Source organism: Coenobita brevimanus, chromosome 60 (assembly GCF_032717465.1).
Source record: "Coenobita brevimanus isolate Jiangsu-jjx chromosome 60, ASM3271746v2, whole genome shotgun sequence".
Taxonomy (NCBI): domain Eukaryota; kingdom Metazoa; phylum Arthropoda; class Malacostraca; order Decapoda; family Coenobitidae; genus Coenobita; species Coenobita brevimanus.
In genome coordinates, this window is record NC_137013.1 from 31,793,609 (window position 1) to 31,813,407 (window position 19,799).

The 19,799-nt window shown below is 40.9% G+C and overlaps 1 protein-coding gene across 1 annotated transcript; it reads right to left on the minus strand.

Moving 5' to 3' along the window:
- Positions 1-409: 409 nt before the first annotated feature.
- Positions 410-7,915, minus strand: LOC145403352 (hatching enzyme 1.2-like). Its single transcript, XM_080275141.1, has 5 exons — positions 7,906-7,915; positions 5,819-5,959; positions 3,751-3,860; positions 950-1,079; positions 410-414 (listed from the first exon to the last, which is right to left on the minus strand). The coding sequence occupies exons 1-5, from the start codon at positions 7,913-7,915 to the stop codon at positions 410-412; spliced, it is 396 nt and encodes a 131-aa protein (XP_080131267.1).
- Positions 7,916-19,799: the final 11,884 nt, after the last annotated feature.

Sequence of the window (19,799 nt, forward strand, 5' to 3'; positions counted from 1 at the left end):
ATAAAGTGATATAAATAACTCGCCTGATTATATTACGATGTAATCCTTACGTAAAAAGAATTAGAAGGCCTCAAAGCCTGTGAAACTAGAGTTGAGTGGTGAAAATACGCTAAGTATACATCAGTCTTTCCTTCCCTTTATCTTGGGTTGTCGTACACTAATATAACATATTAGTCCCAAGTTTGGTATTACATTAACCAGGCAACAAGGATTTTTTTAAATGGTGAAGAATGGCAATGTTATTTCCTACCAAAATAACCTATTGCTACAGCCATGTATGATGGCCTCGGAAGGATTATTAATGAAATAGGAAGTCCCGTCAGACTGTTAATTATCGATTGTTTTTCTCACCTCTGTTATAAACGCTTACTTAGACATGGAAAACAGTATGGGTATGTAGTTCCAAAAGTTACACTACAAAACAAGTAATTTATATGTTAACTGCATGATATAACCCCCAACGTAGAAATGTAAGCTGATATAAGCTCATTTTCAAGTTAACTGCATAGCACTGAATACCGTACAGAACCACCATGACTGACTTGCTCAGTGCTTTTAAAATATGGCTATACCTATCAACAGAAAATTCGAATTCGTTTGTAATAAGTACGAAGTTTGAGGGTAATTAATATTTTGTGGTTTCAAATCCATCCGTGATAGCTGTACTGTAGAGCCACATACCTCTCCCGCGTTCTCAGGGAGTGTGTAGTATTTTCATCTGAGTTGCTGTTTATGAAGAATCTTAAGTAATTTTCACGATAAGCAGGTCTCCATAGTATATTAATGTTTTCAGAAGCAATTTTGTTTTTCGTATTTTTCACTTAGATATTCCTTTCAAGTCGTAGTTTGCTTGTGAATTGTACAGTAGGTGTGTGAGGAAGAAAAAATACAAATGAACACTCATACACGGCATAAGTAATTAGTAAATATGGAACGCGCCTGTACTTACGGGTGGTGGTGGATGGTTTTGTGGTGGTTTGGAGAAGAGGTGGAGGTATGGTAGTGGTGGTGGTTGGTGTGATTTCTGTGGTGGCCGTAGCTACGCATTCATACAGTAAGTTTATCTTCAGGATGTCGATCTGAAAATAACAAAATCGTTTAGTGGACATTTGTGCCGGGAGGGGGTTGGTAATAGCCAATACCCTCTTCAGGCACAAAATGATCCACAGGTATACGTGGCGAATGATGAGAAGGGTGGATGGTGAACTGAATGAACGGAATGCAATTATTGATTATGTATGTGTGGATGACAGGATGAGCAGGTGTGTAATGGATGCAAGAGTATATAGAGATTAAGGATGGTCAGAATCAGTGTCCAAACGAAATGGAGAAATAGAAGAAGGGAAGGACAGGAGGAAGTGGCTCATACAAGGAGCATGTAAAGGTTACAAGAGGATTAAAAAAGGGCAGAGTATAAGAGGGAAGTGGAGGAGCGATTGGGTAAATATGGATTGGAGCAGATGGGGTATGTGGAAGGTGTGTGCAAGATATTCACAGAAGAAATATGTGCAGCACGTGAGGTGGTGTGTGGGGTGAAGACAAGACGAAAGGAGGTGCAAGGAACAGCATGATGGAATGAAGAGGTGAGAGAGGCTGTGGCACAAAAGAAAAAAGCATATAAAGAGTGGATGAGAAACAGGGACGTGGAAGAAGTTGAGAGGCGGAAGAGAGTTGTATGTAGAGAGGAAGAGAGAAGTGAAGAGATTAGTAAGAAAGGAGTGGATGAGGAATTTGGAAGGAATTTGAGTGTAAAGTGGAGGGAATGTAAGAAAATGTTCTGGAAAGAGGTAAAGAGAGTTAGACAGGGTGCCAAAGAAGTTAGTTGGAGAGTGAAAGATAAAAATGGTAGATGACTAGTGAAGAACGGAGAAAAAATGAGTAGATGGAGAGAACACTTTAACGAATTGTTGAACACAGAGAATGAAAGTAATGCGAGTATAAGTGGCTGGGAGAAGGTGGGAGGTGAGAAGACAGGAAGCAACCAAAAGGATGGAAGTTGTGTAAGCGATGAAGAAAGTTAAAATGGGGAAAGCCCCAGGAATTGATGAAGTGTGTGGTGAAATGCTGAAGCATGGGGGAGAGATATAGTAGTAGAATGGATGCGGAAGATATGTACAGTAGATTGGCCTGGGAGGAAGGTAGAGTCCCGGAGGATTGGAAGTTAGGTATAATTATTCCCCTGTACAAAGGAAAAGGGGAAAAAGAAGAATGTGGTATTTGTAGAACATTTGTCTTCTTAGTGTTATAGGAAAAGTATATGGTAGAATACTTATTGACAGAGTTAGAGAAATAACAGAGGAATTAGTTGGAGAAGACCAAGGATGTTTTAAGAAGGGAAGAGGTTGTATAGATCAGATATTCATTCTTAGATCTTTAGTGAAAAACTTTCTAGAGAAGGGAAAGAAGTTGTATGCAGCCTTCATGGATTTAGAGAAAGCATGTGACAGGGTGGATAGACAAGGATTGCGGAAAGTATTAAGAATATATGGAGTAGATGGGAAGTTGCTGAATGCCGTGAAGAGTATGTATGAGGGTGCTAAGGCTGCAGTGTGTGTGGATAGTGAACTGAGTGAATTTTTCTATTTGAAGGTTGGATTGAAATAGATGTGTCATGTCTCCATGGTTGTTCAATCTGTATATGGATGGAGTTATAAAAGAGATACAAGGTAGGGCAGTGGATGTTGCAGCGGCCCTAATGAGAGAGGGCATCCCCTTACTGTTGTTTGCAGATGATACTGTGTTGTTAGGTGAAGACGAAGGGGAGCTGCAAGGCTTGGTGGATGAGTTTGGGAGAGTATGTGAGAAACGGAATCTAAAGGTGAATGTAGGAGTAAAGTTATGGTCTTCGAGAGAGGTGAAGTCAGTGAATGTTCAGTGAGGTTGGATGAGGAGGAAATTGAAAATGTGAGTGCGTTTAAGTACTTGGGTAGTGTTATGAGTAAGGATGGAAGTTTAGAGGGTGAAGTGCTTGAAAAGGTACAACAAGGAAGAAAGGTTGCTTGTTCTTTGAAGGCAGTGATAAGAAACAGGGAAGTGAGCATGGAAGTGAAATAGTTACTACATGACAGTATTGTGATGCCAACTCTAACGTATGGAAGTGAAGCTTGGACCTTGTTGGAGGGACAGAACTCAAGAGTGAGACCTGTGGAAATGAGTTATTTGAGAGGAGCATGTGGAGTTACATGGAGAGACAAACTGACAAATGAGGAAGTGAAGGACCGTTGTGGTGTGGATGTGGATGTGATAGGAAGCGTTAGAAGAAACACACTGAGGTGGTTTGGCCATGTGGAGAGGATGGAGAGTCAGAGACTAACGAGGAGAGTGTATGTGAGTGAGGTGGACGTGGAGAGAGGGAGGGAGAGGCCAAGGATGAGATGGAGGGATGGAATGGAGAGGTATATGAGAGTGGGGGGTGTGAGCTGGGAGCAGGGCAGTGAAATGGCGGGGGACAGGGCGACATGGAGGCGATTTGTTTGTTGCCACCCCTTACGGGATTAAGGCGTCTGGCAATAGATAGATAGTTAATGGATCATCAGCATAACTCGCCAAGTATGCAAGTAGCGCTTGCATGCTGTGTGTGTGTGTGTGTGTGTGTGTGTGTGTGTGTGTGTGTGTGTGTGTGTGTGATGGAAGAATGCTACTATTCAACCTTCAGTATATCTTTGCTTTACGTGTCCCCATTCCACGTGACCCGTTGAAATCTGGCCTAATAATAATAATAATAGTAGTAGTGGTAATAATGCGACTGACCTGGCTGGGTCCCCTGCGCTGACCTATGGTGACCCCTGTTTTGTGGGGGATGAGGGTGGGGAGGCTGGGGTCTTTGGAGAACTGGTTCCACTTGTAGTGCATCACAGAACCTGGGGGGAGGGGGTAAAATAGCTCTGACTTCCCTCTCTGTCAGTGGGTGTGTGCGGTGCGTGCGTGCGTGCGTGTATTAGGCAGAGTAGGTTTACACTCACACACTCACAGTTTCAACATATTGTGTAAGAGGGCCGTATATATAGTGGCATAGGAGGTTTCGTAATACGTATTGTTTGGTAGTTTATTTTACATATGAAAAGTCACAACTGCCATGGATGTTTTGTATCTGGTGTTAATATCCACACAGTTTGTATCTTTATGACAAGAGGATACCGGGATGTAATGTGCTGAATAAATCGCCAGAGAAGAGGTGTTACGAAATCTCCAAATCCGCTCAGAAAACAACCTGTAGTAGTATTCTAACCGAAAAAAAAAAAAAAAAAGCACCAGTATTATTGTCCCAAAAAAATGCACTGTACCTTAACAACTTCGCATACAGTGAGGCACAAAAGTTCACTTAATGTATCACCTATTCTGCTTCACACTCACCCCTGTTGCTTAATATTTCTAATCGGAGAAAAGCTTGGTATGGTTCTCTGTCCATAGGTGATTCTCTTTGATGTGACGCGTCAGGGGGGGAAAGCGCAGAACATATGTGAGGAAGACTCGGTAGAACAGTGGACGAAATTTTGTCCCAGACTGTAGAGGTGCAGACATAAATATCGATACACTTCATTACAATGAATAACGAGACAGTGAACAGTGGTTTTCGAAATACAGTGGTGGAATTTTTGGAGCCCAACAATCTTTTCAGAATACTATGTACGAGTTTTATCACTTCGTCAAAAAAGTGTACGGCAGCTCCGTTCACAGGTGCACTATAGAAAATATCTAGAGCTGTTTTAATCTGACAACGATTAGAGTAGATGATGGCCAAGTGTAGTCAGACTAGAGTGTTGATCTGACTATACCCATTTTATTCTGACTTGGCCAACGCAAGAATCTGGTGCCAGTCACGAAAATGTCCTGTATGGAAAGGAGCTGGAGCCAAAGTACTGCAATTTTCTGCCACTGAGCTACATGAAAATAGAAAGGAAAAAATCTGGGCCAAAGTAAGGTAACACGACTACAGACATGCCAAGTCTCTAGCACTGAGTGGGAGGCTCCTTCCTTTCCTCCCGCCAAGAGCAATAAAACTTCCTCATTTTGGCACAAGTGTGTGCTTGTTCTTATTAATTGTTCTCTATGTCTGTGGTGCAGGGAATTCCCCTGCCTAACCACCAGGCTAATTATCTATGGGCAAGCGATATAAAAACATAAATCTCTTATCTGTATACATGTGCACACGATTGAAACGGAAGGATCGGATAAAGGATCGTTGTATCGGAGCGCATTATGATGCAAATGGAATAATATTTCATCCATTCCCTTTACCGCGTATTTCCGGTACAGCAATAATTAAGAAGAAGACGTTTTTACAAAGTTGCAGATCGTGTATTTTTGGAGATAACATTAATATGGTCATCTGCAAATATATGTTTCCTACACGTAATGACTTTTGGTGACACCTGTTACTGACGACACGAAACTGCGATACTGCAGGGACCCTGTGCTATATATATATCTATGTGTAGACTCCAGGATTGTAAACAGATGCAATGTAGCTAAAATCATTTCCCACAGCATGACACCTTGTGACTCGTGAGGCCCAGTCCCAGGACAGCACCTTAACGTGTGGTACATGCATGATGCTATGTTTCTGTGAAGATCCAGGCCTGACTGATACAACCTTGAGCAGCACCACGTGGAGTGAAAAAAATAAGCAGACAGTTTTACAGACATGCCAAGTCTCCCGCTTCGGACCACGCTAGCAAACAGGAATCTCCCTTTTTGAGCTCCCTCTAACTTGGCATCTTGCTTCATGTCTAAGGTTCATCTGATTTTATGGAACCAGGACTTATTACTCAAGTTGTTGGAGTAGTTCAGTTCCGCCAAGCGAAAGCAACCCACGTACCGTAGTCGTAAGGCGTGGCGTGGGTGAGTGGGTGAGGGCTGGGACGGAGAGCGAAGTTGACCTTGCCTCCTGGCCGAATGTTGCGCCACACCACCTCCACGTACTGGTCTCGGTCCGCACGTGACTGCTCGTGCCAGAATCCTGTACCACACACAACCACACTGCTTCTCACACACACACACACACACACACACACACACACACACACACACACACACACACACACACACACACACACACACACACACACACACACACACACACACACACACACACACACACACACACACACACACACACACACACACACACACACACACACACACACACACACACACACACACACACACACACAATATTGCAAACTTACATATAAACATTAATATCTACTGCAATGACTAGAATGTGATAGGATGAAGGCTTGTAAAACTCGTCCCAAAGAAGACTGAAAGTCTGTAAGTTAGAGGAAGAGAGAAAAAGTGGCTGAAAAAGCTCCATAGCTGACCAGAAGTGCAAGTCGATAGTCAAATGATGGAAATGTAGCAGTAAGACGACTGGTGAACGACAGAACCTCGGCTACAGAACGCCCAAAGAGGAACTTAAGATGAGGACAGAACAAGAGAGATAGAAGCAGTAGGAGGGCTGTTTGGATACTAAAAATATGTGCCAGACCGTATCGAAGACCTTTGAAATTTCTAGCGTAGTATGGTAGCAAAGGTTTCACTGAAATCACGAAAGGAGAATGACTACGAACGTGAGAGGAATATACGAGTAAACTGACAGTGGCGTGTCTTTGGCGGAGTGACAGTCCGAAAGATTTTCTCTTCACGATCCCTTTCTTACAACGCAATATCCTGATTATTAATGTTAACCAATTCTATAAAGCAATCTGTATCTGTGGAGTTATCTAAGAAACAACTCAAGACTTCTTTCTTAAAGCGTTATGACAATAATGATGGTATCGAGACGGAGGGTCGCATGGTTTAGTACAATAGGTGCCAGTATTCTGACGCGATAGCCTACGACAAATGTAATGACTGTCATATTCTTATGTCCAGGTTTTAGGCCCTAGTTATTTCAAAGGCTCATTTTTAACAGTTACTGAAGAAAATCCTGATCGACCTCTTTGGAGGTATGTGTGGTACGCCATATGTCGATTCTTTAGATGAACTGGAACTCCTGAGAAACAAAACACCAACCATTATCATTATCATCATCATTATTATTATTATTATTACTATTAAGGTGCTTTAAAATCTTGCTGAAGAGGATAACCTCAAAGACTTCAGAAATGCAAATGACTGATGGGGATAATTAGAGGTCTGGGAATGATCATCCTTTTTCAGGACAGGAGAGTAAGGCAGTGTGGTAGAGTGAGACAGGGTGGCAGGATGAGGCAGTGTAGTAGGGTTAGGCAGCATGGTAGGGTGAGGCAGTATGGTAGGGTTAGGCAGGGGTACCTATGGCGTGCATTAGCTCGTGTGCCACTACTCCTGGAGTAAGGCAGGGAGGAGCCAGCCTCACCACCTGGCGACCCCCTTTCCTTCCCACGCTGGACGCACACCTACACACACACACACACACACACACACACACACACACACACACACACACACACACACACACACACACACACACACACACACACACACACACACACACACACACACAAATTATTACCATTTATTTCACAAATACATTCAGGCATCCACACATTCACACAGACAAGCATGCACACACGAACATAAACAAAGTTCATATCAGGAAAATAAATGACGAAAAATCTATTCAAAATTGTCCTCTCAATACCCTCTACATACATGTACACACACTCAAAGAAGTATCGTTACAGGGGGTCCGATGAGTTTCATACTGAACAATCCAGCTGTCTGGGTAGGGTTGGAGGAAGGCTGTTATCAAACGTTTCATTCGTGGTGTCAGTTTGTATCGTCCAGAAGGTGTAACGATACTTTTTTGGGTGTGTGTACATGAAAATATTTAGTTCCCATAAGAACAGCAATAATTACCATCCTGTCGAAGCAGTATTATTGCACTGATTCTGAATATATTAATGCTTGTATACTAACCAATCCCCATTTGCGTCTAAATAGGGTCAGGCCAGTAATCAAAATGTATTATTATGGTACTGTATTTCTCTGGTAACCTATCCCTGCATTCAGGATGTATAGTAACTGTACCTTTAACCTCTTCAAATCAATAATGTCACCTGGTTCAAGGGGTTAATATATACAGTTTCCTAAGAAATAATGTGACAAACCTCATATAGTTATTCTTCGATTAATTTTGAGTAATATATAATAATGTACCAAATAGATCCAGTTCTTAACAGTCACGGAACTATAGTTACGGTACGCCAAACGATGACCATGCTGGAGACCACATTCGCCAAGGAGGTCATCAAACTTATCAGTAAATGGTCAGTAGCGACTGACAATTGGACCCACGTGGAAATGTTGAGTGGGACAGAGACACAGGTTAGAGCTAGAATCCTTTACTTTCTCTGACGTTTCGTGCTGCACAGAACCAATCATCAGGGTGTGTTCTGTGTAGCCCGATATGTTAGAGAAAAAAGAGAATTCTAGCTCTAACCTGTGTCTCTCTCCCACCCAACACTTCCACTTGTAACTGATCATCTACAGTTGGACCAATGTTGGTACTGCATTTCTTACTCAAAAATTACCTCAAACATAGCTACCTGAAATTTGGCACTCCTATCCTGAGACCTCTTATATACAGCATAGACTTCATAAAACCTGCCCAACTCCCAACTCACACTGTAGACTGCACGATGGCGACGTAGTTCGGATGCTGAGCTGAATCCCGGGGCACGAACCGCACGCAGGTGGCTTCGTGTAACTGTAGCATCCCTCCAGCCACAGCCATACGACCTTCACTCCCTTGCATGGAACAAGGAACAGGCGCGGTAGTGAGAAGTGGCGGTGATTAATGTTAGTAGTGGCCAGATCAGTTCCAGCTGACACCAGACGAGTATATTCACCTAGTAGTATATCACAGAGGCCTGAGAATGTTAAACTGATTGCTATTTATATGAGATGTAGGCAGAGATGAAGTTTATGGCAGCTGATGTAGAGTGTTGTCAGACTGAGTGAAAATTAGTTGTCGAGGATGTAACAGACTTTAAAACTGACGGCAGCTGATATGAGGTGTGGGTCAAGTTAAAATACATGATTGCTGATGTGGGTTGGAGACATTGAGTTGACACTTGAGGGTAGCTGATGTGGACAGTAGAAAGAGAGTTTAAAATAAGTGGCTGTTATATGTGGGGTGGCTTGTAGTATTTCTGTAGAGACAACCATGCCATGTGAGGTTTTGGCGAAAATAGCCACTTTTGGTCACTTTTTAGGCACATAGAGTCTTCGAAGATATTGTCAATAATTTATCTCAAACTTTATCTCAAAACGTTGCAAGGACCACATTCCAGCTTATCTTACCTATTTCTTCGTTTCGCGCCCCCCTCCCCCAAGCTTACTAGCATTTCAGTTCATCCCACCTGTTCCGTTGCTTACCACACCCATTTGCTTACCTTCTTTTTTGAGGATTTCATGGCGCGACGCAGGACACGCGGTCGACGAACGCGCTTGTTATCTCCTCCAAGGAAGTTTGGACGGAGGTTATTTATTCACTCGTGTCTGTCCGTGTACAAGATATCCCCAAAAGTTGTTATCGGACTTAAGTGAAATCTCGTGGATTGATGGGCACTGGGTCAAGATAGAGCTGATTAGATTTTGAGATGGATCCGGATCTGGATACAGAAATAAATAAAACATTTTGTTGACGGAGGTATGCACTCTCTGTGTAACAGGGCAGACTAAGACCGTAGAATTAACTGGCTTTGTGATATTAAAAGTATTCGTTTGGTATGCGAGGAATTATGGCATTTAGTTATTATTTTATTGACAAGCGGAAGTATGCACTGATTTTTTTTTTTTTTTTTTTTTTTTAATGCAGGCAAGAAGAAACCAAAGGCTAGAAACCCTCAGGTTTGTTCCGTGTAAGAAAAGACAAAAACAAGATAACAGAGCGTATCAATATAATGAATGCATCTTTTCATGAACCGTCTGATAATAATCATTCTTAACTACGTGTCAAGTGGGGTTGGTGGAGGATTAGTACCCCTCCCTGTAAAAACAATTAACTCTAAGCCCTTGGCCACCCCGTTTGGGATACATGGCGTCTGGCAATGAATGAATGAAAAAAAAAAAAGGTGGCGTGGTGGAGTTGGCTCTAAGTATAGGCTGAGATAAAGGCAAGGGCGCTGATTACGTTTTGTAAAGCTCGTCTAGATTTACCCTATAGGCTAATTTCAACAATTACATATATATATATATATATATATATATATATATATATATATATATATATATATATATATGCAACTCAGAATACGTACGGATGTTTAAGCGCAAGCTAAGCTACATCATTCATGATTTAATGTACAGGTAATTGCCTGGAATTAATTATTGTATATCTTTCGGAATTATATTCCAGCATGTCAGAAGCAATTTGGTGGCTTACTGATATTAAATTAGCGTGTTAACAACCTTGCTGCTGTCACTGTCAATGACCACGGAAGTACAGTATGATAGCCTACCATGAGCTCCTGTAGAGCGGCTTTCTTCTAGAATTAACGTTGGAAGATAACATGTATAATTATTATCCTCCCTACAGCTTATGTACTCTGTCTTAAGAAAATATCTGAAAATTCTTGGCCACACGACGGGCTGCTTACCATGCACAGCAAGGTCGCCTCACATCGCAGGAGTGGAGGATCTTAGTCGTTGTTTGCCATTAGATCTACCGCTTCCTCCACTTCTAGAGTTCTAAGCTCTAACACAGTTCGTGTTGAGCTCTTTCAGTCTTTCACACTCACCTTCATTTTGGGTCCCATACACTTTTAGTCTTTCAGCTCTGGCACTCCCCATTCTCTCAATATGTCCACATAGTTCAAGCACACCTACTTATTCATCAGATTACTGTAAAATTGCGTTTTTATGGTCAAAACTCTATTTCTTCACCAACGTTTCATTCCATGCGTGCTATTTGCATTAGCACAATCAATAGTGGTCTCTGATTACTTCACCTTGATGACGTCATGCCCAATGTCCATATACGGCGGTTAAATGCATGCTTCCCAGTCTTTACTAGAGGTTCAGCAAAAATTGAGTGGCGATAAAACATGGATACACAGGGTATGCTTCGACAAAATTGTCGTTTCAGTCTTGGGAACGATTCTTTTTCATCGCACAAATAGATTATCATAATAAATTATTCATAGTGGCAGATATTATTATATACCATTTTGATTGATTGATAAGTAATTTTAGAATGTCTAGAAAATAAAAGATGGTAGTCCGGTAGCCCATTGTTTACTAGACTATGAGAGTCGTCTTCACTGCCGTGTTCTCGCCCGTCATCATCAAACTAACCACCCATTACTGCGGTGTGGTTGTGTGTGTTACGATGATCTTGAAAGGAAGATGCAGGTAGGCTTCTTCGTTATCTTAAAATTTTGATCGTGAATTGGAAGCATTTCGTTGATGTTTGCCTTTATGAAACAAAGTAATAACTGTAAGGCGGCCAGTACCGTACTTTCTTAAACGTTTCAGTCAAGTTTTGTTTCTTCTTGATCGTTTCGTTTTATTATTATTTTTTTAAATAATTTTCAGCACAGTGAATGTTTGCTGATACCGGAGATTATTTTTACTCAGATTTTTAGTTTCTGGTTGCTTGTGCCCTTTCTCGTGGATAATAGCGGAGGTTAGGCTAACATAAACATTGGATCCTGGACCTAACCAAGGCATAGACCTGAGAGTGTTTATTACTTTTTTCTTTATTAATTCTTTGTCTCACGGGCGCGACCTTTCCATATTTCTTATTGAAATTAGTCTTGCAGGTAACATATGATGCTTCGTAGGTTATCATAGGTAACCGACATTTTTTTTATTTTTTGCCTGTGAAATATGTGAAGACTTTTTCATATCACACACACCATCATCCCGACGAAGTTCCACCAAAAGCATTGGAAAACTTCCTGCCAGTTTCCAAAACGCATATCCTATTTTTGGCTCGGTGTCAAATTCGTTACCCAGAACGTCCCAGTACCGTACTAGAACTTCGACTCTCCCGAAATTGCTCCACTTATAATACAGACAAGATATGCAAAATCCATCCTAGAAATTTATCTACCAACAAAGCTCCAGGCCCAGATGGAATTCCGTCAATTGTTTTGAAAAAGTGTTCCCCTGAACTTGCCTCTAATTATTCAGCCTAGGCTATGCGTACGTACTTCATTCCCAAATTCATGGAAAGAAGCCAATATCTACCCAGTTCCGAAGAAAGGAAGTTCCTCTGACCCCTCTGATTACAGACAAATAGCTGTCACATCTTCTCTTGGTAAGGTATTTGAAACTTTAATTAATAAGCACATTGTTAAACATCTTGAATCAAACAACTTAATTAGTGACAGACAATATGGTTTTCGCCACAAAAGATCCACCATTGACATACTCGGTCTCCTAACTCATACCATCCATCAATAAACTGACCTACATGGAGAAACTCTTGCAGTAGCCCTTGATATTTCTAAAGCTTTTGACAGAGTATGGCACCGTTCCCTGCAGTCCAAACTCCTTTGCTATGGACTAATGTCTTTTGCTCTTTTGATTTCCTCATATCTCAGTGACAGGAAAATAAGAGTAAAAGTAGATGATGTATATTCCAATTTTCACTCAGTTAACGCCAGTGTGCCGCAGGGATCAGTTCTGGCGCCAACCCTGTTCCTCGTCCATATTAATGATCTCTTATCTGTCACCCACAATCCCATCCACTCATATGCAGATGACTCAACACTACATAGTTCAATTACACTCAGACACCCATTTACAAAGTCTAAAATCTCTAACTCTCAACTCAGTACAGCCGTCTCCGTATATCAAGACCTATCTACGATCAGTCATTGGAGACAAAACAACCTTGTCTCATTTAATGCTAGGAAAACTAAATATATACAATTTACTGATAGACAGATATTGCCAGATTCGTACATTACCTTCAGTGCTGCTAATATTCCCATCTCCAAAAGTATTGAAATTCTCAGCGTCTCACTTAACAATGCCCACAGCTGGATCTCTCATGTTAGATCACTTGCTAAAACTGCCTCAAAGAAACTTGGATTATTGTACAGAGTCCGTAGCTTCTTCACTGACGAGCAGTTAGCTATAATTTATAAGAGTCATGTGTGCTCTCAGTTTGAATATTGCTCACCCTTGTGGAATGGATGTGGAGAGGTTGCATTAAAACAACTAGACAAAATTCGGACCAAAGCTGTTACAATTATTAACAACCCTGCAATTACAAATAAACTACCTCCCCTACAAGTAAGAAGGAATGTTTCCTCCCCTGCATTATTTTACAGATATTTTAATGGCAAATGCTCAGACGAAGTTGCGTCCATGGTGCCACCTCTCCATGCCTTCCCTCGTGCTACACGGGCATCTGGTAGCGCTCATGACTGGAATGTCACTCAGCCATATTGCAGAACTTCTGCCTATCAGAATTCATTCCCCGAACTGCATGTCTCTGGAATGCGCTTCCCTAGAGTTGTTTCCCTTCAAACATCAACCTACAGCTGTTCAGGTCTAACTGTTACAGATATTTTATGAACAGAGGACAGTAATCTGGTGTATGGATTTTTTTTTTAATTCATTTGTTTTTCCTTCCTCTCTTCTGTTTTTAAAAAGAAAAAAATGTTAGGGTTGAATAATTTCGGTTAAGTTAGGATAGGTTAGATTAGGTTAGGTTAGGATAGGATAAAAGGTTAGGTTATGATAGATTTGATAAGATTTATTAAGTCAGGGCTCAGATTGGGATTTGGCTTGATAGGTATGCGGGGGCTCGCAAGGTTAGGTTTAGTGGCAGTCCTAGGTGATCAAAATCAGAGGGGTCTGGGGGCGAAGCCCCCAGTCAGAATAAGCTAGGTTAGGATAAGTTAGGCTGGATCGTTAGGTTTCGTTAGTAATCAACTCGTCCAGTCGGTAAACAGATGCCATGGATGAACGGCCGCCTTCCTTAAATACCCCCAAATAGGTATATTTTATTTCTTCCAATCACTTTTTGCAGTTGAAATTCAACACTTACCCATCTGTGTTGCATATTGTACCAAAATTACTTTCCGTGAGATCGTGTATTTGTAAGAATATACCGTAGCTGGAATCGCGGCGCCCGTTTGATAAAGAATTATTTTTCTTTACGGCGACCCACATTTTGTATATGACTCGGCGATCCGTGATTTCATAATTATTTCTTGCACGGGAAAGAAAAATATCTAGGTCAGTACAATGATGAACAGACGATAAAGCTGATAAGACTGACATGTTCAGGGTAAATTAACTTTAAAATTTGACGGACCTAGAAATATGATAACTGTAATTTGACGGACCAAAAAATATGAAGCAAGCATGTAATAATTCTTCATATTTTGTTTGCAGTTGTTCACTCTAATAGCCTGTTGAAAACTGATGTATAATGTACATTCAGATTAATGACCACTGCTACTACATGAGTAAACTGTCTGCGCACACCCCCTCCCACTCACCCACGCCTAGACTTGGGCACACGTACCGGTATATGATTCATTTTTGTTTTCGCTTGGCAGTCAGATCCTGACTGGTTTAGAGGTCGCTTCATTGATAAGAAGTTGCAGCTTGCATGCATGCATAGATCCCCAGGGTAAGGCAAATCATCTAGTAACATCAAGAAAGCCTAACTCAGATCAGTACACAAGGCAGCACTATAGTTCTTTCACCTTAACCTGGCTCAGATTTTCTTCCTTTTTTACCCTGTTTTACGTAGTTCAGTAGTAGAGTAAGATAATATTACCGCTGTACATCCATTCCGTAGTACGTCGTGACTAACATTATATTCTAGTGTTAGTCTGTTGTTACAGCGCAGGATTTAATGTGGAGAAATGGCAATTTTAGGCCAAGTTGGAGTAGATAGAGTACTGCGTCGATTTCCTGTCATACCATATATTTAGTTTATTTCTGCAGGAAGAACTAGACATAATGAAACATTGTACACTCCTTTGCTTTGGCTTCCCTGCTGAAAGAAAATTGTATATAATTTTTACGATAATTTCGTCTCGTAAACAATGCTGCATAAAAAAGGGGGCATTTGTGAGGATGGTTATCGAAGAGAAACTGTTTTCAATTGCCTAAGCTAAATAGAAAACATATTAGTTTCAGTCTCCGTAAGTTGAGTGTAATTCCAAAATAATACCGATAACTTTCTTTTCTTTTTTGTAGGGGTAACAAACACTCGAAGACTGCTTACAATGAATGGAGAGAACAGCCATACAGCATTTACAACAGGGAATCGACTCTGTATATAATCGTAGTTCCCAGCCATGAGTCGCATTCTTGTTGGCGCCTGACACTTCTCAGCACGTTTTCCTCAGCGGTTTATTTATTAGTGTTCACTTTGTTTGTTGCTTACCCGGTATATATATTGGTGTTTGTTTTATTCGTTATCTTGTTTCTGTCGCCAGATTTCTAAACTGGATTACCTCCATTACTATTTTATTTCTTTTCAATGATGAATAACAATTGTCACATTGAAAATAGAAGAAAAAACTGCAGGCAGTCCAGGATGAAATTCAAGGAATCACCGTCCTTCCCTTCTTTATTGAGTTGGACATGACTCTGCCTAGAAAACACACACACACACACACACACACACACACACATATATATATATATATATATATATATATATATATATATATATATATATATATATAAAGAGATGCTGAAAAAGAAAATAACATCATTCATCAGGCCAACCCTGGAAATCTCAAAAAACAGATAAGACTGAAAAAGTACAAAGGACAGGTACAATATGGGTACCAAGCTTAAGGGATCTAAACTAGTGACATATAGAGGTGTGCGGTACGTAGGAGGACTACTGGGCCTTGAAAGCAGGCTGTGAAGCCTATGCCCAGAGTCGGTCACATAAAAAGAAAAAAAAAAAACGAACAAAGACTAGAAAAATTGAATCTGCCAACACTACAGGAGAGAAGGAAAAGAGGAAACATGATTATGCCATATAAATACATCTCAGGGGAAGAGAAAATAGACATAAATGAATATATAACCTACGGGGAAGCATCAGCAAAAGGACACTGCAAAAAACTACATAATAAGAGAGAAGATAAAGACGTAAGGAAATTCAGGTTCCCAAATAGGGCAATTGATCAGTAGAATGCGCTACCGAATGAAATAGTGTGTGCCAAAACTCTTCATAAATTTAAGGATATGTGTGATAATGGTTTAATACACGGGACAGTACGAGCTTGACTCATTCCTGTGAAGATACAATTAGGTAAGAACACACACACACACACACACACACACACACACACACACACACACACACACACACACACACACACACACACACACACACACACACACACACACACACACACACACACACACACGAACCTAACTACAGTAATCTAACCAGACCTATTGAAAAGGGGTGAAACTTGTTGAAATACACCAGAAGCAAAGATAAGTATTACTAAGACCAATTTAAGAACAGGCGGGACATATAAAGCGAACGTTTAGCCGACATAGTATGCATCAGAAACTTTTAAGGTGTAATAGGCCACATAAATCACCGAGGAGGAGATATTTCAAAGTCACCAAAGTCAGTGAGTACGTTGGCCACTGTCGGTCTGGTCATGCGATGGACACTGCTTTGGGAAGTTCTCATTGAAGTCTGAATTTAGTGTGGTGAAGTAGTTTAACCTTGTTACTATTATGACGCCTTTATATATTTATTTTTGTTTTCCTTTTTAATTTTCAGAGGATTTTTACTTACCTTAGGCAGTTTTTTTTCTAACTGGAAAGGTTAGATGCAGCCTTCATTAATGTCTGCTTTTAGGATTTTTTCTTTACCTGAGTAAAATCATATGGTAACAAAAACAAAAGCTTGACTGACAAGGAAAGTATTCAAACAGTCTCTCTGACTACCATGCCCAACTTTCAGTTGAGAATCCTGGTCCCTATATTCAGTTCTAGGTTCCCGTAACGATCATCATCATCATCAAAATCATCATCATCATTGTCGTCGTTGTCGTCATCATCGTCGTCATCATATCAGTCCACTGCAGAACAAAGACCTCACCATCTTCTTCCACTTAGACCTACGGTGTTTGCTGTTTGCCCGTTCCATCCAGTCCCAACAAATTTTCGAATTCCATATGGCCATCTTTTTCTGTGTCTGCCACTTCCTCATGCAGCGTCTTTGGGTTGCCAGTTTTTGCCACTCTTGTTGTTAATCTGTCATCTTTTCTATGAAGGACGTGACCTGACCATATCAATTTTTGCTTTTTGAGAGAGAGAGAGAGAGAGAGAGAGAGAGAGAGAGAGAGAGAGAGAGAATAATATATATCGGGGACGAAATTAAAGCAGATGTAGCATTACATTGAGTGACAAGCCAAATGATATCTTGTAAGCCAGGAAGCCATTTTGCAAGACTGGATGGTAACCATACAACCAACCCACACATGTTCCCTGCGTGTCAACAAGTGAGCCGGCGGAGAGTTGTTGTCCCTCCCCGTAAAACAACTACAGTAATTCAAAGGCAAATGGCCACCTCTTATAGGACTATGGCGTCTGGCTATAGATAGATAGAGCTGTTTCTAATAGCCTACTAGTTACATGTTGCGACACATCGTTCAGTAGTCATGACCCGAGAAGTGCCGCATCATAGCAGACCTCGCTATTAATTCGATGAGCCACACTCGCCCCCAGCACATGACACACATTTTTTCGCAGGTCATTAACTCCATCAGTACCGATACTTTTTTTTTTTTATTATTATTATTATGTATTCTTGCCAGCTCCTGATTTTATACTGCTTAGGACTTCGAACTAGGGGGCTTAGATATAGCCTTCCTTATTCACTTCACGTAAAATTGCCTGGGGAGAGAGAGAGAGAGAGAGAGAGAGAGAGAGAGAGACGTCTTGGTGCTGATGGGATTAAAATACACAAGAATCCTGAGATGGATGATCTGACTATTTATAGTTGCTAACCCAATACACTTGGTAAACCTAGTCATGTGTATGTTGCCTCAGTGTACAGTTTAATCTCTCTCGCCCCTTTTTTCTTCAGTTTCACGCTATATCTTGACGGTATTATTCGCTTCACAGCAGACCTTTGTTAGTATGGTATGTGGTTAATGAAGGTAATGTCTAACTCCTGTTGTTCTATCTCTCCATAGCTGAATAGGTCGTCTGATGGCAACTATAATACAATACCAAATGCATCATTGGAATGAAAATTAACGTTTTCCCACAACATATATAAAGATTATAAAGGGTTAAAATTAGGTGTTACTTACCTGAATATCCCCTTGTAGAATTATAAATATTAAAGGACACCCCCAGGCTGAAGGTGTTAATAGGGGTGTTCTGATATAGCTGAGATATGTACTGCTAGGGACAGAAGATCGCCTCATATTTCACCTCTCGCACTTGTCCTTTCCCTTTGCCGGTTCATATTTCTGGATTGAGAGAGATTTGGTATCTTTCTCTCCACCTAGATGATATGATACGTCAGGGAGGAAAATGGCGACCATGTCATAATACAGTGGGCGCAGTGGAACAATAGACGATCTTTTGTTTCTGAGTGTACCTACGTCCTTATGAACCATGGTCCAGTGCTATATCCATTCGACCTCTGCCTGCCTTAAATAACTGCAACTGATGTGCAACTCACCAAATGATGAGGAGATGGTGTAGGGAACAACACCTTCCGCCCACGTGTTGCTTCGATCTTTGATGGCGATACGTGTAGACTGAAAGGGAAGTAGACTCACTGAATCATAATAATCATGATCCTCAGCCTATATTGGTTCAGGAGAATGATATTCCTCAGCTCTCCAGGCCGGCCTCTAAATTAGCCTGTTCCATCCCAGGCTGAAACATGAGTGCACTTATGTGCACTGCATTGCAGCAGATTTTGGTATCCTTAAGCAGTATCACTTCTGATTCTCCCTAGAATTATTATTACTTTTATGCCAAAGAATCTTTTGAGTGCAGAGAGAATTATGAAGGTTATCCTATCATCCATAAAAATATGAATTACTTTCTCTTATTTAAATAAAAAATCCAATGCTGTTTGCAACAGGGAGGTATGCAACTTCCGAAAGATTCTGACAGCAGTCTATCCCCAAGAATCACGTTTAGCTACCTTGTCAGTCTTTCCGAACCATGCTAGATCTATCCCTCGCCATAACAAAACCAGTTTTACCCTTTCTAAAGCAAGATATTTTTAACACAAACTCGTTCTTTTTCACTTTGGTCAATTGCCAAGAATGCCGTGAACAGTACTGTGCCACTCTCTCCTCTCATCCACTGTGATGGCTCCATCGTCATCTCCTTCCCTGCTCAACTTGAAATTATTCAGAGCTTTATTCTAGCTCCACTCTGGGTAATTTCAGTGCTGGTCTGTTCTCCTTCCTTCCCACTCTTCCCTCCAACTTTAACACGTCTGATTATAAAAAACCTCAAGAACAAGCACATAAAACGTTAACAAAAGTACACCTTTTTAGGTCGTTGTATACATTCTTCCCTGAGTCCCTTTATCCATCCAATCGTCCTTCCGCCCATCCATCCATCCATTCATCCACTCGCTTTCAGTGTTGGTAGTAGGGCTTTTAGATCTGTGAATATTTTCGGATTGTAAAATGTACCGGTATATGTTTTATTGTAACTTTAGTCATCCTTTTTCACTTTTTTTTAATGAGAAGGATGACGCATTGAGTGGTTTGATATGTATTTTTTTTTTTAATCCATTTATAAATACTTTAACTGACGTATAACATTACACCCGAATGCGAAAACGCTGGGTGTATTTTCCTCTCTCTCTCTCT

What these genes read in the sequence shown, in the direction of transcription:
- LOC145403352 (XM_080275141.1), bottom strand. An exon ending in CGCCACGCCTTACGACTACG is followed by an intron (nt 3,861 to 5,818) that starts GTACGTGGGTTG and finishes CCCTCCCCCCAG; the next exon opens with GTTCTGTGATGCACTACAAG. An exon ending in AGCGCAGGGGACCCAGCCAG is followed by an intron (nt 1,080 to 3,750) that starts GTCAGTCGCATT and finishes TGTTATTTTCAG; the next exon opens with ATCGACATCCTGAAGATAAA.